General features: G+C 41.8%; 1 protein-coding gene across 1 annotated transcript in view; it reads right to left on the bottom strand.

Annotated features, from left to right (window-relative positions):
- The window catches only part of LOC115459180 (proton channel OTOP1-like), a gene marked incomplete at both ends in the record, with an annotated part of 96,315 nt that extends 76,991 nt beyond the window's left edge, over nt 1–19,324 (bottom strand). The window contains 1 exon segment of the mRNA XM_030189042.1: nt 19,031–19,324. Within this exon segment, the coding sequence (XP_030044902.1) occupies nt 19,031–19,324 (294 nt within the window).
- Between the last annotated feature and the right edge of the window lie 532 nt (nt 19,325–19,856).

The following is a 19,856-nucleotide window of genomic DNA, read 5'->3' as shown; positions in this document are numbered from 1 at the left end:
TTAAAAACCAGTAGCGCTGGGTGGAAGTGTGCTCCGCTTCAGGGGAAACATCTTACCCCGGTGCTGTGACCAATAGCAGATTCTGTTATTGTTGCAAAGCGAGGCAGCGCTGAAACCTAGGGGGCGTTACAAATGCAAATAGATCTCATACATAGTAATTGTGAAAATCCTGAATACCAGGCTGGGTTATGGACCTCGAGGACTGGATTTGAGGACCCTTGATCTAGGTGCTGACATTTATTACTGCTTAAGAGTAGGTGTAACTGTTTTAACCTGCAGTGTAAGCACAATTTCTGTCTCTTTTGCTAATATTTTATAAAGACCCATAAGCGCCTATGTACCTTTATAAAACACTGCCTAAGTGGGCACCTACCTGCGCTCATAAACCAGGCCCTCTGTTATAAACTTACCCTCCAAACATATGTGTCAGTGCTTATATATATGTAACCTATCAGACTGATGCTTCTCTTTTGTACATATGATATGTATATTTGCAAAATTCCTGCTTCTGCGTGTCATTATATGTATTTTACAAAAGGTTCTGTATTCAGTGCAGCCCTCGGGAAAATACAGTGGAAGTTGAGCACATCCTGACCTGATCATCTCAATTCCAATCTGAACTGTCTATCTAAAAAGGGCCTTTAAGTATTTCCAAACCCACCATTTCAAACATCGAGACATAAGAACATAAATGTTGCCATACTGGTACAGACAGAAGGTCCATCAAGCCCAGCATCTTGTTTCCAACAGTGGCCTATCCAGGTTACAAGTACCTAGCAAGATCCCAAAACACTACAATATATTTTATGCTGCTTATCCTAGAAATAAACAGTGGATTTCCCCAAGTCCATCTTAATAATGGCTTATGGACTTTTAGGAAGTTAGCCAAACCTTTTTTAAACCCCACTAAGCTAACTGCTTTTACTACATTCTCTGGCAAGAAATTCCAGAATTTAATTACTCGTTGAGTGTAGAAATATTTTCTCAGATTTATTTATTTTTATTTTTATGATTTTAATAGTTATACAAAGAATAAACTTCTTTGAAAAGATACACCAAATACGAACAATTCGCTCTTAGGAATACAGTAAATAATCAAATATACTCTTAATTTGGTTACTACAGTCCTCAAAAATGAGATTCAAGATTAAATGAAACCATCGGAAGCTGGTATTACTGATTAGAAACAAAGGAATATCAAGCAGTGGCTCTCCTAAATTACAAAACCCAAAACCAATATGGAATTAACATTGTTCTCTCCTCTTATCAAGGAATGACCTCAATAGTTCAGGATCAAAGAATACATATTTTTTATCCTTGAATATCAAAAAACATTTACAAGGAGAACGTAACTGAAAAACTGCCCCAACATTTAAGGAGTCTTGTTTCATGAGCAGGAACTTTTTCCGCCTTTGTTGAGTCCATCGAGCTATGTCTGGGAACATAGAGACCATGCCTCCTTTAAAGTCAGGATGGATCTTTTTAAAGTAAAGTCTCAATAAAGATTCCTTGTCTTGCAAAACAACAAATGTTATAATTAGAGTTGCTCTAGTCTCTGTATTGTCGACAGACCGCTCTAAAAAGTTCATCAAATCCAACTTTTCAGGAGAAGTGTCTTGTTTGGAAGCAGAAAGAGAGGGTTTCATTTCCACATAATAAATGTTTTGAAGAGGGGGGATTGATTGATCTGAATAGTTATATATCTCTTTAAGAAATTTAGCAAACATATCCTTCGGAGCAACAAACTGAGACTTAGGAAAATTTAGCAGTCGTAAATTCAAATTTTTTGACAAGTTTTCCATATTTTCTATTTTCCTTTGAAGAGAAACACAATCTCCCAACATGTGGGTCTGTTGTTGCGATATTTCCCCAATTCGCGTCTCTAAGTTAGTTTGCTTTGATATTATCCCCTCCATTTGTCCTTTGAAAGAGTTTACCTGTGAAGCATTATTCAAGGATAATGTTATAAAAGAGGTACAGACCTTGTGGAGGGACTCCAATGCTGTCCAGATTGATTCCAACGACACTACTGCGGGCTTTACTAGGGGTTGAATCACCGATACGCAAGCAGAAATTTCTTCTGGCGTCGATGTTACAGGCAATGCCTCCATAGTTTCCCCCGTAGTTGTTTCTAGCGTCCGCTGGACTCCCTCGGCTAATCCCAGGTTTTCTCCAGGCTTCGCAGCCAATTCCTGAGGGCGCCACTCCTTCGAATCTTCACTTCCAGTTTGATTCGGTACAGCCCTTCCGGAAGTATGCGAAAGCGTCGGGGTTGAAGGTCCTAACGGACTGAGCGAGAGTTCGCTCTCCTGAGCGGGGCTCTTCCCTGCCTCGCTAGCGGAAATGTCCGCGATCGGAGTAGACGCCAGAAATGCAGTCAAAGTTTGCTGCCCAGGCAAGGTAGGATTTTGCTTTGGGAGAGGCGGTCCCCTTAGCTTTCCTTTCCTTTTCGGCATGTTTAAGAGGAAATATTTATCCAAAAAAAAGAGAAGTTCTGGGAGCGTCTTTGCTACACGTCCTGCTCGAACGCCATCTTGAATCCTGGCTATCTCTCAAATTTATTTTAAATTTACTATTATGTAACTTCATTGCGTGCCCCCTAGTCCTAGTATTTTTGAAAGAGTAAACACGTCTACCCATTCCACTCTACTCATTATTTTATAGACCTCTTTCATATATTCCCTCAGCCTTCTTTTCTCCAAGCTGAAGAGACCTAGCCAGTTCAGCCTTTCCTCATAGGGAAGTCATCCTATCCCCTTTATCATTTTTGTCACGCTTCTCTTTACCTTTTCTAATTCCACTATATCTTTTATGAGATGCGGTGGCCAGCATTGCACACAGTATTCAAGGTGTGGTCGCACCATGGAGCAATACAAAGGCATTATAATATCCTCATTTTTGTTTTCCATTCCTTTCCTAATAATACCTAACATTCTATTTGCTTTCATAGCCGCCACTGAACACTGAGCAGAGGGATTCAACGTATCGTCAATGATGACACCTAGATCTCTTTCCTGGTTGGTGACTCCTAATGTGGAACCTTACATCACATAGCTATAGTTCGAGATCCCCTTTCACACTTGCTTACATTAAATGTCATCTGCCATTTGGATGTCCAGTCTCCCAGTCTCGTAAGGTTCTCTTGTAATTTTTCACAATCCTCTCGCGATTTAACAACTTCGAATAACTTTGTGTTGTGAGCAAAAATTACCTCACTAGTTACTCCCATCTATAGATCATTTATAAATATGTTAAAAAGCAGCGGTCCCAGCACAGACCCCTGTGGAACCCCACTATCTACTCTTCTCCGTTGAGAATACTGACCATTTAATCCTACTCTCTGTTTTCTATCTTTTAACCAATTTTTAATCCACAATAGAACACTACCTCCTATTCCATGACTCTCCAGTTTCCTCTGGAGTCTTTCATGAGATACTTTGTCAAATGCCTTTTGAAAATCCAAATATACAATATCAACAGGCTTGCTTTTATCAACATGTTTGCTCACCCCTTCAAAGAAATGTAATAGATTGGTGAGGCAAGATTTCCCTTCACTAAATCCATGTTGGCTTTGTCTCATTAATCCATGCTTTTGAATATGCTCTGTAATTTTGTTCTTTATAATAATCTCTTACCATTTTGCCCGGCACCGATGTCAGGCTCATTGGTCTATAATTTCCCGGATCACCTCTGGAACCTTTTTAAAGAATTGATGTTAGATTGGCCACCCTCCAATCTTCCGGTACCATGCTTTATTTTAAACACAAATTACATATTACTAACAATGGTTCCACAAGCTCATTTTTCAGTTCTATCAGTACATCTGGTCCAGGCGATTTGCTACTCTTCTGTTTGTCAAATTGCCCCAATATCTTCCAGATTTACAGAGATTTCATTCAGTTTCTCTGACTCATCAGCTTTGAATACATTTCTAGCACCAGTATCTCTCCCAAATTTTTCTCAATAAGGACTGAAGCAAAGAATTCATTTAATCTCTCCACTATGGCTTTATCTTCCATGAGTGCCCCTTTTACCCTTGGTCATCTAGTAGCCCAATTGATTCTTTTGCCAGCTTCTTGCTTCTAATATACCTAAAAAGGGTTTTATTTTGGCCTTCTTTTACAAAGCGTTGGTAAGCCCAACGTGAGCTTACCACTCGCTAAAAAGGAAGTACCACCGGGCTACTGCAGCAGCCGGTGCTAGTTCCAATCTCCAGCACGTGTCATATCTGCCGCTACAAAAATATTTTTATTTTTGTAGCACCAGTGTGCACCTGGCAGTAATCGGGCAGTGCCACGTGCTGCCGGGCTACCGCCGGATTAGCATGGGAGCCTTAACCATCACCTTAATGGGTGACGGTAAGGGCTCCCACTGAAATGGCCATGTGGCAAGTGCGTGGCCATTTTCTTTAAAAAAAAAGACATACCTTTTAGCTGCTGCAGTAAAAGTGGGGCTCAGCACACATCAAAAACACTGGCATCAGCGCAGGCCCCCTTTTGCTGCTGCTTCATAAAAGTGGCCCGTGTGTTTTTGCCTACAACTCAACCTTATTTTGAAAGTCTGTCTTTGCCTTTCTTATCAGCACTTTGCATTTGTCTTGCCATTCTTTATGCTGTTTCTTATTATTTTCAGTCAGCTACTTCTTCCATTTTCTGAAGGATTTTCTTATAGCTCTAATAGCTTCCTTCACCTCACTTTTTAACCATGTCGGCTATCATTTGGCCTTCCTTTCTCTTTTTTTAATACATGGAATATAACTTGCCTGTGCTTTCAGGAAGGTATTTTTTAATAGCATCCACGCCTGATGTAAATGTTTGACCTTCGCAGCTGGTTCTTCTCATTTTATCATAGTCTCCTTTTTGAAAGTTAAAAATATGAAAATTAGTGTGTGTTTATATATATATATATATATATATATATATATATATATATATATACAGTATATATATCGTGACAGAAAAATGCTTTAGGTTGAGGGTATTTGCAGGGGTTGAATCTCAGCTCTAGCTGTAGTCCTCAGAGTGTCCTTTAAGAGTTGCTAACAGTGTGCGACATAATACTTATTCAACCTGAGATTATATTTAGGGCTTTATTTGATTATAACCGGAAACTCTAAATAAAACACCTCAATTGAGAATTTGCCTGAGGATGTAGTAACAGCAGTTAGCGTATCTGGGTTTAAAAAAGGTTTGGACACGTTCCTAGAGGAAAGGTCCACAGTCTGTTATTGAGCTGGACATGGGGGACGCCACTGCTTGCCCCAGGATTGTCAACATGGAATGTTGCTACTATTTGGGTTTCTGCCAGATACTTGTGACCTGGATTGGCTACTGCTGGAAGCAGGATACTGGGCTAGATGGACCGTTGGTTTGACCCAGTATGGCTTTTCTTATGCTCAACTGAAACTCCCCCACCCAAAAAAAGGTTAGTCCAGGGGTTTGCCAATGATAGCACCTTGCATCTGCCACCGCTGTTGGACAACATCAGAAGAGGAACTATTGAGGACCAACCTGCGCCGGAATGTACTTCAGAGAGATAGGAGCTTGCTGCTTCCCTCCACCACTCAGCCTACCAGGTACTACAAGAACAGGTACTTCTCAAGAGATACAGTTTAAACAAATTCCTCTGTGCTGCTGGCTGCCAAGGAAGGAGAGAGGCAGGCTGGGCATTGGAAAGGAAACAACAAGCTCCTGCCACTCTGCAGAGCATGAAAGTGCTGTGCAGGTGGGAAAAGGGGGCTGGGGGCAAGTGGATGACACTGGGGTTTGGTGATGAGGGCAGATAGGGCATTGCTGACAGATGGTGGGATGAGTAGAAAGGGAAAGGGAAATGGGACTTGATATACTACCTTTCTGTGGTATTTTGCAACTACATTCAAAGCAGTTTACATATGTACAGGTACTTATTTTGTACCTGGGGCAATGGAGGGTTAAGTGACTTGCCCACAGTCACAAGGAGCTGCAGTGGGAATCAAACCCAGTTCCCCAGGATCAAAGTGTGCTGCACTAACCACTAGGCTACTCCTCCACAGAAGGGGGCTGATGCTGTGGGCAGGTGGCAGAAGGGGAATTGATGTAGGAGCTTGAAGAATGGGGTCTGAGAATTGAAGAGGGCTGTTGCTGGTGTTGGAAGAAAGGCAGCTGATGCTCTTGATGGGGCTTGGAGAAGGGGAGTCTGATGGTGTTGCTGATTCTTGGGTAGGGGAAGAAGGGCTGGTATTGTAAATCTGTGTTTTGAGTTACCTAATGGTATCCATTTATACAGCCCTTTTTTGTTCTTTTTGCTATGTGAATACACCAATAAAAACTTTTTTCTGACCCCGGAAACACCTAATTTCTTTAAAATAAACTAAAATTCCAAAAGGTAACACTTAAGATCAGAAGCCCTAATTATAGTCTTAAGAATCAGTCATATTGAGCGGAAATGCATGTGTCAGGAATCCAAATTGCACTTGGAAAAGAGGCACCACTACCTACTTGCAAACACAACTTGTGCCCCAAACCTATCAGTTAATGCCCTGAATCTCAACAGTTATTCTGTTTTACTGCTGTAGTTCCTCCCCTCAGGCAGCCTGTAGGGAACAGGAGGTGAGGGGATGAAGAAGGTAGCAGAACAATTGTTTTCTTCTCCACAGTGTGTTCCCCAGCATTATCACCTCATTTTTAGCTTCTTCTTCTTTCAAATCCTACTTTATTCCTTGCTACCGTGAGCACAACAAATTGGATTCTGCTACATCTCCAGAATCTCTGTGAGCAAGCTCTGCCACTTTTTCTTATGTTGCATTGATGTACTTTGGCAAACCAAAAACATCTGCTGAACGTTTTCTATCTTCTGTAGCCAGGTTCTGTACAAACCTTGGAAACCTGAGATCATTTAGCAAGAACTATTTCTAAGCAACTGAGGTGAGTGATCATGGGAAACACCAGTTCATTCATCTCTGTTTGACCAGTTTGCTGGACTCTTCCCCAAATGCTCAGAAATCTGAGATTCTGGAAGGGAGGAGTGGTCTTGATTCCTATTGAAAGAATAGTCCTCTGGTAGGTCTCATGGGACAATATTTTCTTCAGCTTAGACTGATCTCATTAAATTTAGAGCTCCAGATGATCATCATGGGGAGAAGGAGCTCCTGGTGAGGATAATGTTCATTCCTGTGGTCAGTGTATCAAAGATACCAGAGTTCCCTCTGGCTTCAGAGGGAACTTTTCCCTCCAAACCCTCCAGCTAGCATAAATCAGTATAGCATTAAAGAAACATTGAAAGTGGTTAATTTAACTGAATAATTTCAAATATTTCAGCTTGCACTTTTATTACTTCCATCTCACAGTTGGAAGTTTTTCTGAACTTACCTCAGTGTTTCATTCTCAGGGTTGGTTTCGGGGAATACCCTTCTTTTCAGTTTGAAGGATCCTCAAACCCCCTCTGGGTGACACCTCTCTTTCCTGGTTGAGGGACTCCCGCGTCTGACCCATCAATACAGAGACACAGTCTCTGTTCCAGAAGCCAGCTTCTGCTACAGAGATTTTGCTAATCCAGGCCTCCATTTTCTTTCCTCCTCTGCACTACTCCCCCTCCTCCATTCTTCCCTCTTTCCTAAATGCCTCATCTGTTACTCTCCCTCCCATCTTATTCCCTTGCCTCCCTCTATTGCACTTCCTTCTCTTCTTTCTGTCCTCTTTTCTCTTGCCCGATTTCCTTCCTTTCTTCCAAATCCCCCTATTTTCCTGCTGTTCTCCTTCCCCTTCTCTCCCTCCTTATTTCATCTCTCTTCTTCCCTCCTCTTTTATCTCTTCCTTCCTCATCCTGATCATTTCCTCTTTTATATCTCTTCCTCTATTTCCTTTCCTATATTCTTCCCCTCTGTCAATCCCCTTCTTTTCCTCCCCTCTTCCTTCAGGTCCGTTCTGCTGCTATCTCGCCCCCTTTTTATCCGCCTGTCCTCTTCAACATCTATTTTGCTTTTCTCCTCCTCCCTAACCCTCTTCCTTACATTTTAACAACATATCACAGTAATAAAAACTTTGACCTGATATTGAAAAGCTATCATCCAATAACCTGCCACCAAGATAAGTGCTGTTGACCGGGACCACCAATTTTCTCACTGCATTACCGGGATAATGTGCTGAAAATCATTACGTTACAGACTGTCCTAGAAGTATTTGGGTAGTGCAAGGACAGATCAGGAAATTAGGCGGATAGCAATATTCAGAGCCATTATTCAGATAATTACCTGGATACTTTAGGACAGAAAAATTACTCTGCTACGTGATCCGGATAGTTATCTGACAGTGGTGCTGAATATCGTCATTATCTAGATAACTCCAGAAATCCACAGCTGGCACTGAAGATCCAGTAATAATATTTAAATGCGACAACTGGCATTTAATAGACATGCTGACTGCAGAGTTTAAATACTAACCTGATGTGTTGTAGGACCTCCTAGAAAAGAAACTGACTAGGAACTTGTTTTAGATTATGAAAAGCCTCTTTGAAATGTGAAGGTATTTTCTATTCTTCAAGGAAAATTAAACATTGATCCTTTAGAATCCCTAAGAAAATACAACTGATAAAGTCCACAATGATCATGGCTTTACACAATGTTCTGGGTAAGACAAAAACAATCCCAGACATTGCATTCCAACAGAGATAGTCTTTATTGTCTACCCCCGCTTTCTTCCTTTTGGACCCTCAATTCAAAACACAGTTTAGCCATAGTCATGGAATGGAAGAACCCCTTTTATAACAGAGCACTTTATACCTTCTCAATTACCTTCTGTCTTTGTCTTTTCCCTTGTGTAGCATTTTATTTGCATCTTCTTTGTTTTTCCTTTTATTCTGCTATGTTCTGTCTCTGCATTGCTTTTATTCCTGCTCTTGGACCACTGACAGCTCTCTTCACTTTTTCACTTCCATTTTATTTTAACCTTTGCATATAATTTCTTTTGTCATCCACTTTATGATCTGATTTGCTCTGTCTTCTTATTTTCCCCTTAGTTTTCCATCTTTATTAATCGTAACGTCGGGGAACCTAACACTGCTACTTTGAACTGAGTAAAACAGCAAACATATTGAGGTCAATATGCAACAGGATGACCACTATTTAACTTTTAAAGATGGAACTGGCTGTTTGAACTTCTGTGAATTTTCAGTACCAGTTATATAAATAGGAGGTAATTCTCTATAGATTGCCTAAAATTAAGCACCAGAATGATACATGCTGAGCATGAATTCTCTAATGGCAGTTATGTATAGAACTGTCATTATAGAATATTACCATAAGTCTGCAATTACATGCCTACCTTTAGGCATGAGCCCTTGTGCCAGCCAAGGGTGAAATGATCACACCTAAATCTAGACAAGTGCATAAATGCTAGTATTCTATACTCTAAAGCATATATTTTTGTTGGCTCAGGGGTAAATTTGATCAACTTTATCATCACTGTTCCTCCACCTAAAGTTCTGCCAGTGGGGGGGGTGCTGTTTCACTATCAAATTTTCAATAGTGAGGGAAAGGCAAGCTCTGCAGGACTCCAGAAAACCTGCCTGTCCCTAGTGATTGAAAACACAATACTGAAGCACCACCACCCACTGGCAGCAATGCATTTTGGAGGACTCCTGCTCAGCTTAGAGGAAACCGTGTCTATCATTACAACATCATTTGTACCCTGTTAGCACAGTGTCCCATTGATTGTCCTCCATCCACCAGGTCTCTGGGATGCCTATTATATCTACTACTTCATTTAGTGCTATACAGTGGCGTAGGAAGGGGGGGTGGGGCGGTCCGCCCCGGGTGCACGCTGCTGGGGGAGTGTCGGCGCCACTGGTTCATTGCTATCTCTGCCCCGGAACATTCCTGTTCCAGGGCAGAGAAAGCAGGGAACCAGCGGAGCCGACGCAGCTCACAGCGACGTGCACTTGGGGCGGAGCGGCCCTCCCGCCTGCCCCCTTTGGTAAGAATGCGCTCCGGGGAGTGTATGTGCGCGCTCCTGGGGGTGTTTGTGCGTACGCCGAGGGGGGATGCGCCGTGCTGCACCCAGGGGGGAGGGTGCGCAGCGGCGAACCACCCTGGGTGTCAGCCGCCCTCGCTACGGCACTGGTGCTATATACTTTAACTCTCCCATCTTATTTTTTAAGCTTCTAGCATTTGTATACAGACACTTCAAACTGTGTTTTGTCCTTGCATTTACAAGCTGCATAGAAGTTGACAGGGGTAATTTTCATCCTTTACTCTGCTCTCCCATTAAAAAAAAAACTCCTGGCTTTCTTTAGGTGCTCAAGTGCTGGTATAGGTGGATACGCTGAAAGACCCGGGCTTCATCTGGTACATGAGCCCAACGTAAATACCATTGACATTGCACCCCTATAACAGCTCTGTCCCGGATCAAGGCCTGAGTAAGCAGCTACCCTTATTACAATGTGCCCACATCCCCCATATCTACTAGAATCTGATGCAGTCAACCTCAGATCTATGACATGATATGGAAAGGAAGGGGGGGTGGAGGAGTTTGGACAGCACCCACCTTTGACCAATATAAGAGTGACCAGTATATCACACACATGCCTTCCTAGCACATTGTTCATAGGTACATAAGCGTTGCCATACTGTGACAGACCAAAGGTCCATCAAGCCCAGTATTCTGATTCCAACAATGGCCAATCCAGGTTACAAGTACCTGGCAAGATCCCAAAACACTACATTTTATGCTGCTTATCCTATAAATAAGCAGAAGATTTTCCCCAAGTCCATTTTAATAATGGCTTATAGACTTTTCTTTTAGGAAGTTATCCAAACCTTTTTTAAAAACTCTGCTAAGCTAACCACTTTTCCCACATTCAATGGCAATGAATTCCAGAGTTTAATTACACATTGAGTGAAGAAATATTTTCTCCGATTCTTTTTAAATTTACTTTGTGGCTTCATTGAATGCCCCTTAGTCCTAGTATTTTTTGGAAAAAGTAAACAAGCAATTCACATCTACCCATTCCACTCCACTCATTATTTTATATACCTCTATCATATCTCCCCTCTGCCATCTTTTCTCCAAGCTGAAGAGCCCAAGCCATTTCAGCCTTTCCTCATAGGGAAGTCGTCCCATCCCCTTTATCATTTTTGTCGCCCTTCTCTGTACCTTTTCTAATTCCACTATATCTTTTTTGAGATGCGGTGACCAGAAATGTACACAGTATTCGATATGTGGTCGCACCATGGACTTATACAAAGGCATTATAACATCCTCGTTTTTATTTTCTATTCCTTTCCTATTAATACCTAAAATTATATTTGCATTCTTTGCCGCCGCAGCACACTGAGCAGACGGTTTCAAAGTATTGTCAACGATGACTCCTACATCCTTTTACTGGTCGGTGACTCCTAACACGGAACCTTGCATCACATAGCTATAGTTCAGGTTCCTCTTACCCATATGCATCACTTTGCACTTGCTCACATTAAACATAATCTGTCATTAGGACGCCCAGTCTTGTAAGATCGACTTGCAATTTTGCACAATGCTTTTGCAATTTAACAACTTTGAATAACTTTCTGTTATCAGCAAACCCATATCACCTGTATTTAGGGGGCCACAGCTCTAACCCCTACACCACACATGTACCTGACAAAGGAGTGTAAGAACATAAGAACATAAGCATTGACATACTGTGACAGACTGAAGGTCCATTAAGCCCAATATCCTGTTTCCAACAGTGGCCAATACAGGTCACAAGTACCTGGCAAGATCCCAGAACAGTAAAACAGATTTTATGCTGCTTAACCTATAAATAAGCACTGGATTTTCCCAAGCCCATCTTAATAATGTCTTATGCACTTTTCTTTTAGGAAATTATCCAAACCTTTTGTAACCCTGCTAAGCTAACTGAAGGAGGAAAAGGGGCACTCAAAGAGGACAAGGCCATATTCGAAAGATTGAATGAATTCTTTGCTTTGGTCTTTAGGGAAGAAGATGTAAGAGATCTACCTGTACTGGAAATGGTTTTCAAGGGCGACAATGGGGAAGGAGCTGAAAGAAATCTTGGTAAACCTGGAAGACGTGGAGGGGCATAATCGAACGCGAACACCCATCTCCATGGGCGTCTATGTCCGCGAACGGGTATGTGAAGGGGCGGGCGGTTTGAACTGTACTTTCGAAAAAGATGGGCGTCCATCCTTCATTTCGAAAATACAGTTTTTGTACGGACCAAATGCCATGGATTTGGTCCTTTCTGAGATGTGCGGGTTTTTTTTTTTTTCGATAATGGAAACTAAAAACGCCCAGCTCAGAAACGTCCTAATCCAAGCCATTTGGTCGTAGGAAGGACAACTGTACAACAGTACCATATCTCTTAGGGATGAAGGGGGCAAGTACATGTGGGTTTTAGAGGCCTCCCATTTACCACCACAAGTGTTACAGGGAGGGGGGGAAGGGCCTGGGTCTGCCTGCCTGAAGTGCACTGCAGTACCCACTAAAAGTGCTCCAGGGACAGGACTTGTTGCTGCTGTATAACCTTGGCACACCAGTCCACACCTGAAGACTAATCTCTCGGAAAAAGTCCTTTATTTGAATAAACACGTTTACTCACAGTTAACTGCAGATCAGAGGTTGTGCCCCACTGGCAAAGAGTCTCCCTGGTACTGAGATTAGCAGTAGGTCAGAGCTGGCAGAATGGTGTACAATGCCCACTTTCAGTAACGTGGTTAACACATGAAAGGGAGCTAAAACTGGCTTACAAAAATGGCCACTACCGGACTACCGGAAACAAAACAGGGCACACTCTGAGCCAGTAAGCAGGGGGAAAAGCACCATGGGAGTAGAGCCTACCAACTACCAACCTCGTGAGCGTTGAACACAACCTAGTGGAATCACGGAGCCCACTACCCTACACCCACCACAATGCATTGCTGATGTGACTCTGCAGTGCGCATAACAGAAAAGGTGTCACACTCACCCGAGAGCCACATCAGAACCAGGGAAAGGCTGTTACAGGACAGAACACATTCTGCTGTCATGGAGGTGGGTACGGCATTTGAGGCTGGCATAGAGGGCTGGGGAAAAAAATCTTGTAAAGTGGGTTTTTTTGGTGGGAGGGGGTTAGTGACCACTGGGGGGAGTCAGTGGTGGTCATCCCCGATTCCCTCCAGTGGTCATCTAGTCATTTAGGGCACCTTTTTGGGACTTGTTCGTGAAAAAACAGGTCCAACAAAAGTGACCCAAATTTGCGCTAAAAACACCTTTCTTTTTTCGATTATCGGCCGAGGACGCCCATCTCTCCTCAGCCGATAACCACGCCCCAGTCCCTCCCTTCACCATGCCTCTAACACGCCCCCCGTCAACTTTGCCCGTTTCCCGCAACAGATTGCGTTGAAGACGACCACAATCGGCTTTCGATTATACCGATTTGGGCGCTCACAGGGAGAAAGACGCCCATCTCCCGATTGGGTCGAAAATTGGGCGTCTTTCTCTTTCAAAAATAGCTGGATGCTGAGCCATATTGACAAGATAAAGAGTGATAAATCTCTTGGACCAGATGGCATACACCCCAGGGTACTGAAAGAACTCAAAACATAAAATTGACGATCTGTTGTTAGTGATCTGTAACTTGTTGTCAAAATCATCCATAGTACCTGAAGATTGGAGGGTGGCCAATGTAACAACCAATTTTTAGAAAGGGTTCAGTGGTGATCTGGGAAACAGACCAGAAAGCCTGACTTCAGTGCCAGGGAAAATAGTGGGAAACTATTATAGAGAATAAATTACAGAACACGTAGGCAAACATGTTTTAATGGGTTCAGCCATATCGCTTATTGCCTTAATCGCTTCATTCTTTGAAAAGCATAAATAAACATGTGGATAAAGGTGAGCTAGTTTATGTAGTGTATCTAGATTTTCAGAAAGCTTTTGATAAAGTTCCTCCTGAGAGATTCCTGAGAAATTAAAGAGTCATAGAATAGGAGGCAATGTTCTGTTGTTGTTTAAGAACTGGTTATTGGACAGAAAACAGAGGGAAAGGGTTAAATGGCCATTTTTTCTATATGGAGGCGGGTGAATAGCGGAGTGCCGCAGGGAACGGAGCTATTTAACATATCTATAAATTATGTAGAAAACAGAACGACGAGTGAGGTGATTAAATTTGGCAGATGACACAAGCTATTCAAAGTTGTCAACACATACGTTGAATTGTGAAAAATTGCAAGAAGACCTTTAGGAAATTGGAAAGACTGGGGCATCCAAGTGGGCAGATGAAATTTAATGTGGACAAATGCAAAGTGATGCACATTGGAAAGAATGATCTGAAATCACAGTTACCTGATACTAGGGTCCACCTTAGGAGTCAGCACTCAAGAAAAAGATCTAGGTGTCATTGTAGACATTATACTGAAATTTTCTGCCCAGCATGCGGCGGCAGCTAAAAAAAAACAAACAGGATGCTAGGAATTAATTAGAAAGGGATGCAAAATAAAATCAAGAATATTACAATGCCTCTGTATCACTACATGGTGTGACCCAACTTGAATATTGTGTTAAATTCTGGTCGCAGTATCTGAAAAAAAGATGTGGAGGGGCATTTTCGATATGATGTCTAAGTCTGGCTTTAGATGTTTTGCAAAAAACGTCCAACATCTGAATAGCAAAGAAGATCATTTTCAAAAAAGAAAAAACGTCTATCTTTTGTTTTCGAAATAGAAGTTTTTGTGGTTTGGACATTTATTTTTTGGTCCATCTTTGAAGAAAAAAATGTCCAAGTGCAAAGCGCACAAAATCAAGCCATTGAGATGTGGAGGGAGCCAGCATTTTAGTACACTGGTCCCCCTGACATCCCAGGAAAGCATGGGGCACCCTAGGGGTCATTGCAGTAGATTTCATAAAATGCTCCTAGGTACACATCTGACCATTGCTCCCTTACATTGTCTGCTGAGCCCCCCAAAAACCCACTATCCCCAACTGTACTACTACTACTACTACTACTACTTACATATTCTAGAGCGCTACTAGGGTTACGCAGCGCTGTACAATTTAACAAGAGAGACAGTCCCTGCTCAAGAGCTTACAATCTAATAGACAAGTGAACGGTCGGTCCGATAGGGGCAGTCAAATTGGGGCAGTCTGGATTCACTGAACTGTACACCACTACCATAGCCCTTACATGTGAAGGGTGCACCTCTATGTGGATACAGTGGGTTTCTGGTGAGTTTTAGAGGGCTCACAGTTTCCTCCACAAGTGTAACAGGTAGGGGGAGGTAGAAGCCTGGATCCACCTGTCTGCAGTGCCCTGCACCCACCACTAGATTACTACAGAGGCTGTCAAGTAATGTTTTTCATCATATTTTTGGGGGGTGGTAGGAGGTTTGTGACCACTGGGGGAATAAGGGGAGGTCATCCCTGATTCCCTCCAGTGGTCATCCGGTTACTTTAAATCTAGATTGAAAGCCCACCTCTTTAACATTGCTTTTGACTCTTAACCACTTGTAACCACTCGCCTCCACCTACCCTCCTCTCCTCCTTCCTGTACACATTAATTGATTTGATTTGCTTACTTTATTTTTTGTCTATTAGATTGTAAGCTCTTTGAGCAGGGACTGTCTTTCTTCTATGTTTGTGCAGCGCTGCGTACGCCTTGTAGCGCTATAGAAATGCTAAATAGTAGTAGTAGTAGTAGTAGTACTTAGGGCACCTTTTTGTGCCTTATTCGCAGGTCTAGCTCAAAACGTCTTAGCTTTAGTCCTGGACGTTTTTGTTTTCTTCCGTTATGGCTGAAAAACAAAAACATCTAAGTCTCGGGAATGCCCAAGTCCTGCCCTGAACACGCTCCTGATACGCCCCCTTGAGATTTGGACGCACGTCTGACAGACTTCAAAGAAAAACATTTAAAAACAGGTTTTGAGAATACTGATTTGGATGTTTTTGTGAGAAAAACATCCAAATGCTACTTTATGCCACTTTTTAGATGCTTTTCTGTTTTGAAAATGAGCCCAATAGTGGAATTAGAAAAGACTCAAAGAAGAGCAACCAAAATGACAAAAGGGATGGAACTCCTTCCATATGAGAAAAGGCTAAAGAGATTAAGGCTCTTCAGCTTGGTAAAGAGATGGCTGAGGGGGGATATTGAGGTCTATAAAATCTTTAGTGGTATAGAACGGGTACAAGTGAATCGATTTTTCACTCTTTCAAAAAGTACAAAGACGAGGGTATACTCAATGAAATTACATGGAAATGCTTTTAAAACAAATAGGAGAGATATTTTTTCACTCAATGAATAGCTAAGCTCTGGAACTCACTACCGGAAGATGTGGTAATGGCAGTTAGCATATCTGGGTTTTAAAAAGTTTTGGACAAGTTCCTGGAGGAAAAGTCCACAGTCTGTTATTGAGATGGACATGAGGGAAGCCACTGCTTGGCCCGGGATTGGTAGCATGGAATGTTGTTACTAATTGGATTTCTGCCAGGTATTTGTGACCTGGATTGGCCACTGTTGGAAGCAGGATACTGGCCTAGATGGACAATTGGTCTGACACAGTGTGGCTATTCTTACGTTCTTAACTACATTCTCTGGCAATGAATTCCAGAGTTTAATTACTCATTGATGAGTGATGAAAACTTTTCTCTGATTTGTTTTAAATTTACTACTTGGTAGTTTCATTCTGTGCCCTCAGTCCTAGTATTTTTAGAAAGAGTAAACAAATGATTCACAGCTAGCCGTTCCATTCCACTCAGTATTTTAGTCCTCTGTCACATCTCTCCTCGGCTGTCTCTTCTCCAAGCTGAAGAGAACTAGTCACTTTAGCCTTTCTTCATAGGGAAGTAGGTCCATCTTCATTTCATTTTGTTGCCCTCCTCTATACTTTTTCTAATTCCTCTATATCTTTTTTGAGATGTGATGACCAGAATTGTATGCAGTATTCGATGTGCAGTCGCACCATGGAGCAATGCAAGGCATTATAACATTCTCATTTTTCTTTTCCATTCCTTTCCTAATAATGCCTAACATTCTACTTGCTTTCTTAGCCGCTGCTGCACACTGAGCAGAGGGTTCAAGGAGAACTGTGAGAGCACCTGTTGCCACCAGAATGGATGGCTTCTCCTGGCCCAGAGCTCACATTTATTATCTTTAAAAGTGGACTAACACGGCTACTACACAACTTTACTTTAAACAAGTTATATCCTTTAGAACTTCCTAATACATGCAGATTAACTGTATATGTGTTAATTTGTCTATGTTAAATCTATTATGCAGTCACTAGGGGACCCTATTACTACTACTACTATTTAGCATTTCTATAGCGCTACAAGGCATACGCAGCGCTGCACAAACATAGAGAAAGACAGTCCCTGCTCAAAGAGCTTACAATCTATTACTAAGCTGTGGTAAAAAAGTGGCCTGTGGTATTACTAGCGTTGAGTTTCCACATGCTGAGGCTGCTTTTAGCATGGCTGTAAAATGGCCACATTTTCCATTTGTTCCATTAATGGCCATGCACTAATTTCCCAATTAGCATGTGGTCATTAGCACAGGAACCCCTACTGACACCTATTTACTAGGTGGTAAGTGCTTCCGCACTAACCACATGCTAATCGGTTAGTGTGCAGTGTTGCAGCTGCACTACACAATTAACACTGAGCATGCCTACTCTCTGCCCCCAGCTCTAAAAATCATTTTACATTTTACAGTGATACCTCGGTTTTCGTCGATAATCCATCCGAAAACCATCGGCGAAATCCGAAACCGACGAAAACCGAGGCAATTATTTCCATATGAATCACTGAGCAGGAGAACACAGGGGTCGCCCTTTGTTTTCGCAAAATTAACAGCGGGTCACATGGGCACGCTGACGAAATCCAAGGCAACCGACGAAATCCGAGACAAATTTTTTTGCGGAAAAAAATTGACGAAAACCAAACCGATGATAACCAAAGTCAACAAAAACCGAGGTATTACTGTATAGCATTTGGGAAGCATGCCTCAACCCTCAAACTAGGGAAAGTGAAAGGGGATCGGTATTTGATATACTGCCTTTCTGCTTTTACAATCAAAGCAGTTTACGTATTATATTCAGGTACTTATTTTTGTACCTGGGGCAATGGAGGGTTAAGTGACTTCAATAGAGTCACAAGGAGCTGCAGTGTTTTTAACCTGTGGCAAGCACGTTTGTGTTTATAGTAGCTTAATTAAAGCACCCCTAGATAGTTTAAAGCATGTTGACAAATCAAAGTGGAGGAGTGGCCTAGTGGTTAGGTTGGTGGACTTTGGTACTGGGGAACTGAGGAACTGAGTTGGATTCCCACTTCAGGCACAGGCAGCTCCCTGTGACTCTGGGCAAGTCACTTAACCCTCCATTGCCCCAGGTACAAATAAGTACCTGTATACAATATGTAAGCCGCATTGAGCCTGCCATGAGTGGGAAAGCGCAGGGTACAAATGTAATAAAAATAAAATAAATGCATGCTAATGAATGCACATCCATAAAAGGATTATGTAATAAATAATAATAATTATATACAAAATAGTTCTGTTGTCTCAAATACAGTGATACGGGAGGGGGTTATAGCATCTTTTATCTATCCTAAAATACTTAAATCACTAAAACAATTACAATACAATTAAGAAAAAGGGAGAGAAAAAGACAGGTGGCATGTACTGATATGGATGGATAGGTTTAATACCAGACCCTGACACAACTTGAATCAGAATTACAGAGATCTCCTGAAGATCAAAGGAAAAGGAATTAAGATGGTTTTGAAGATGGTTTTGAATAAGGATTTTAACAGGGAATAAGAATCATTTATGAATACGAGAGGAAGCCTAAGAGATTTTTAGCACTGAACAGCAAAGTCCCGGAGTGAAGCAGGGTGCAGCAGTGGCAGGAAGAAAAAAGCCAGCAAGAGCCTGGTGAAAAAGCAGATGGCCCAAGATAGACAATTAGGATAATTCTTGATACGTCCAGACGCAGATGGGATTCTAGGAAAGTTCTATGAATACAGGAGAAACATGATCTCCAAATCTGGTAAGATTAGAGAGTCAGCTTATAAATATGTTTACTTACACCTTAACCATCGTGCTCCTGCGTGAGTGTCTTTCTCCTTGTTTAATCTTCTCTGGGAATAACTTCTGAAAACATACCACAGCATCCAGATGAGCTGGATCAACATTAATGTAATCAAATAGGATAGTAGGTCTCCCTCGGTTAATCCAACAGCATGTATAGCCCAAGCAAACATCAGTAAAAGTCCAGCCAAGAAAACATTGATGCCATACTGGCTGCTGAGAATTTCACAATTTTTCTTTGGGCGGTTATTGATTGTACTGAAGTTTATTTTTCCTCCAGAGGTTTTTTCTCCTGCTCAGGAGTTAGAGCAGGACCTGGAACTGGAGCCAGTATGAGACCTGGAGCCGGACCCAGGGTGCGACCCAGACCTGGAGCCTGTATGGGATCTGGAGTTGGAATATGTATGGGACTCATTGCTGAACTGGGAACAGATAAATTCGTTGAGCACAGTTCTTGTGACAAGATGTCTAACTTATTTCCTTCAGCCATCCTGTTTATATTTTTAATTCCTGAAAAGAAGGGGGAAAAATCTGATTTTAGGACAGTGTTACAAAATGAGAAAAAAGTATATGTCCAAAATGAAAAATCAAGCCAAACTCTTTAAGAAAGTGTAAAAAGCTGTACTAGCATAGGAATTATAAACATTGTAGGATTGGAGACTGACTGCCAAAATACTATTTCAATGCCAAAATTTTCTCATTGAAGTGAAGAGATCAGTTTTTAAGAAAAGCAAAGTTCACATTCATGATAAGCTCTGTAAATATAAAATGTTATCACTCAATGTAAACAAAATATATGCAAAAGGGATGTTCGTATTCTTTGC

Source organism: Microcaecilia unicolor, unplaced genomic scaffold, assembly GCF_901765095.1.
Source record: "Microcaecilia unicolor unplaced genomic scaffold, aMicUni1.1, whole genome shotgun sequence".
NCBI lineage: Eukaryota > Metazoa > Chordata > Amphibia > Gymnophiona > Siphonopidae > Microcaecilia > Microcaecilia unicolor.
The sequence above is the reverse complement of the archived record's forward strand: the minus strand, read 5'-3'. Positions and strand labels throughout refer to the sequence as shown.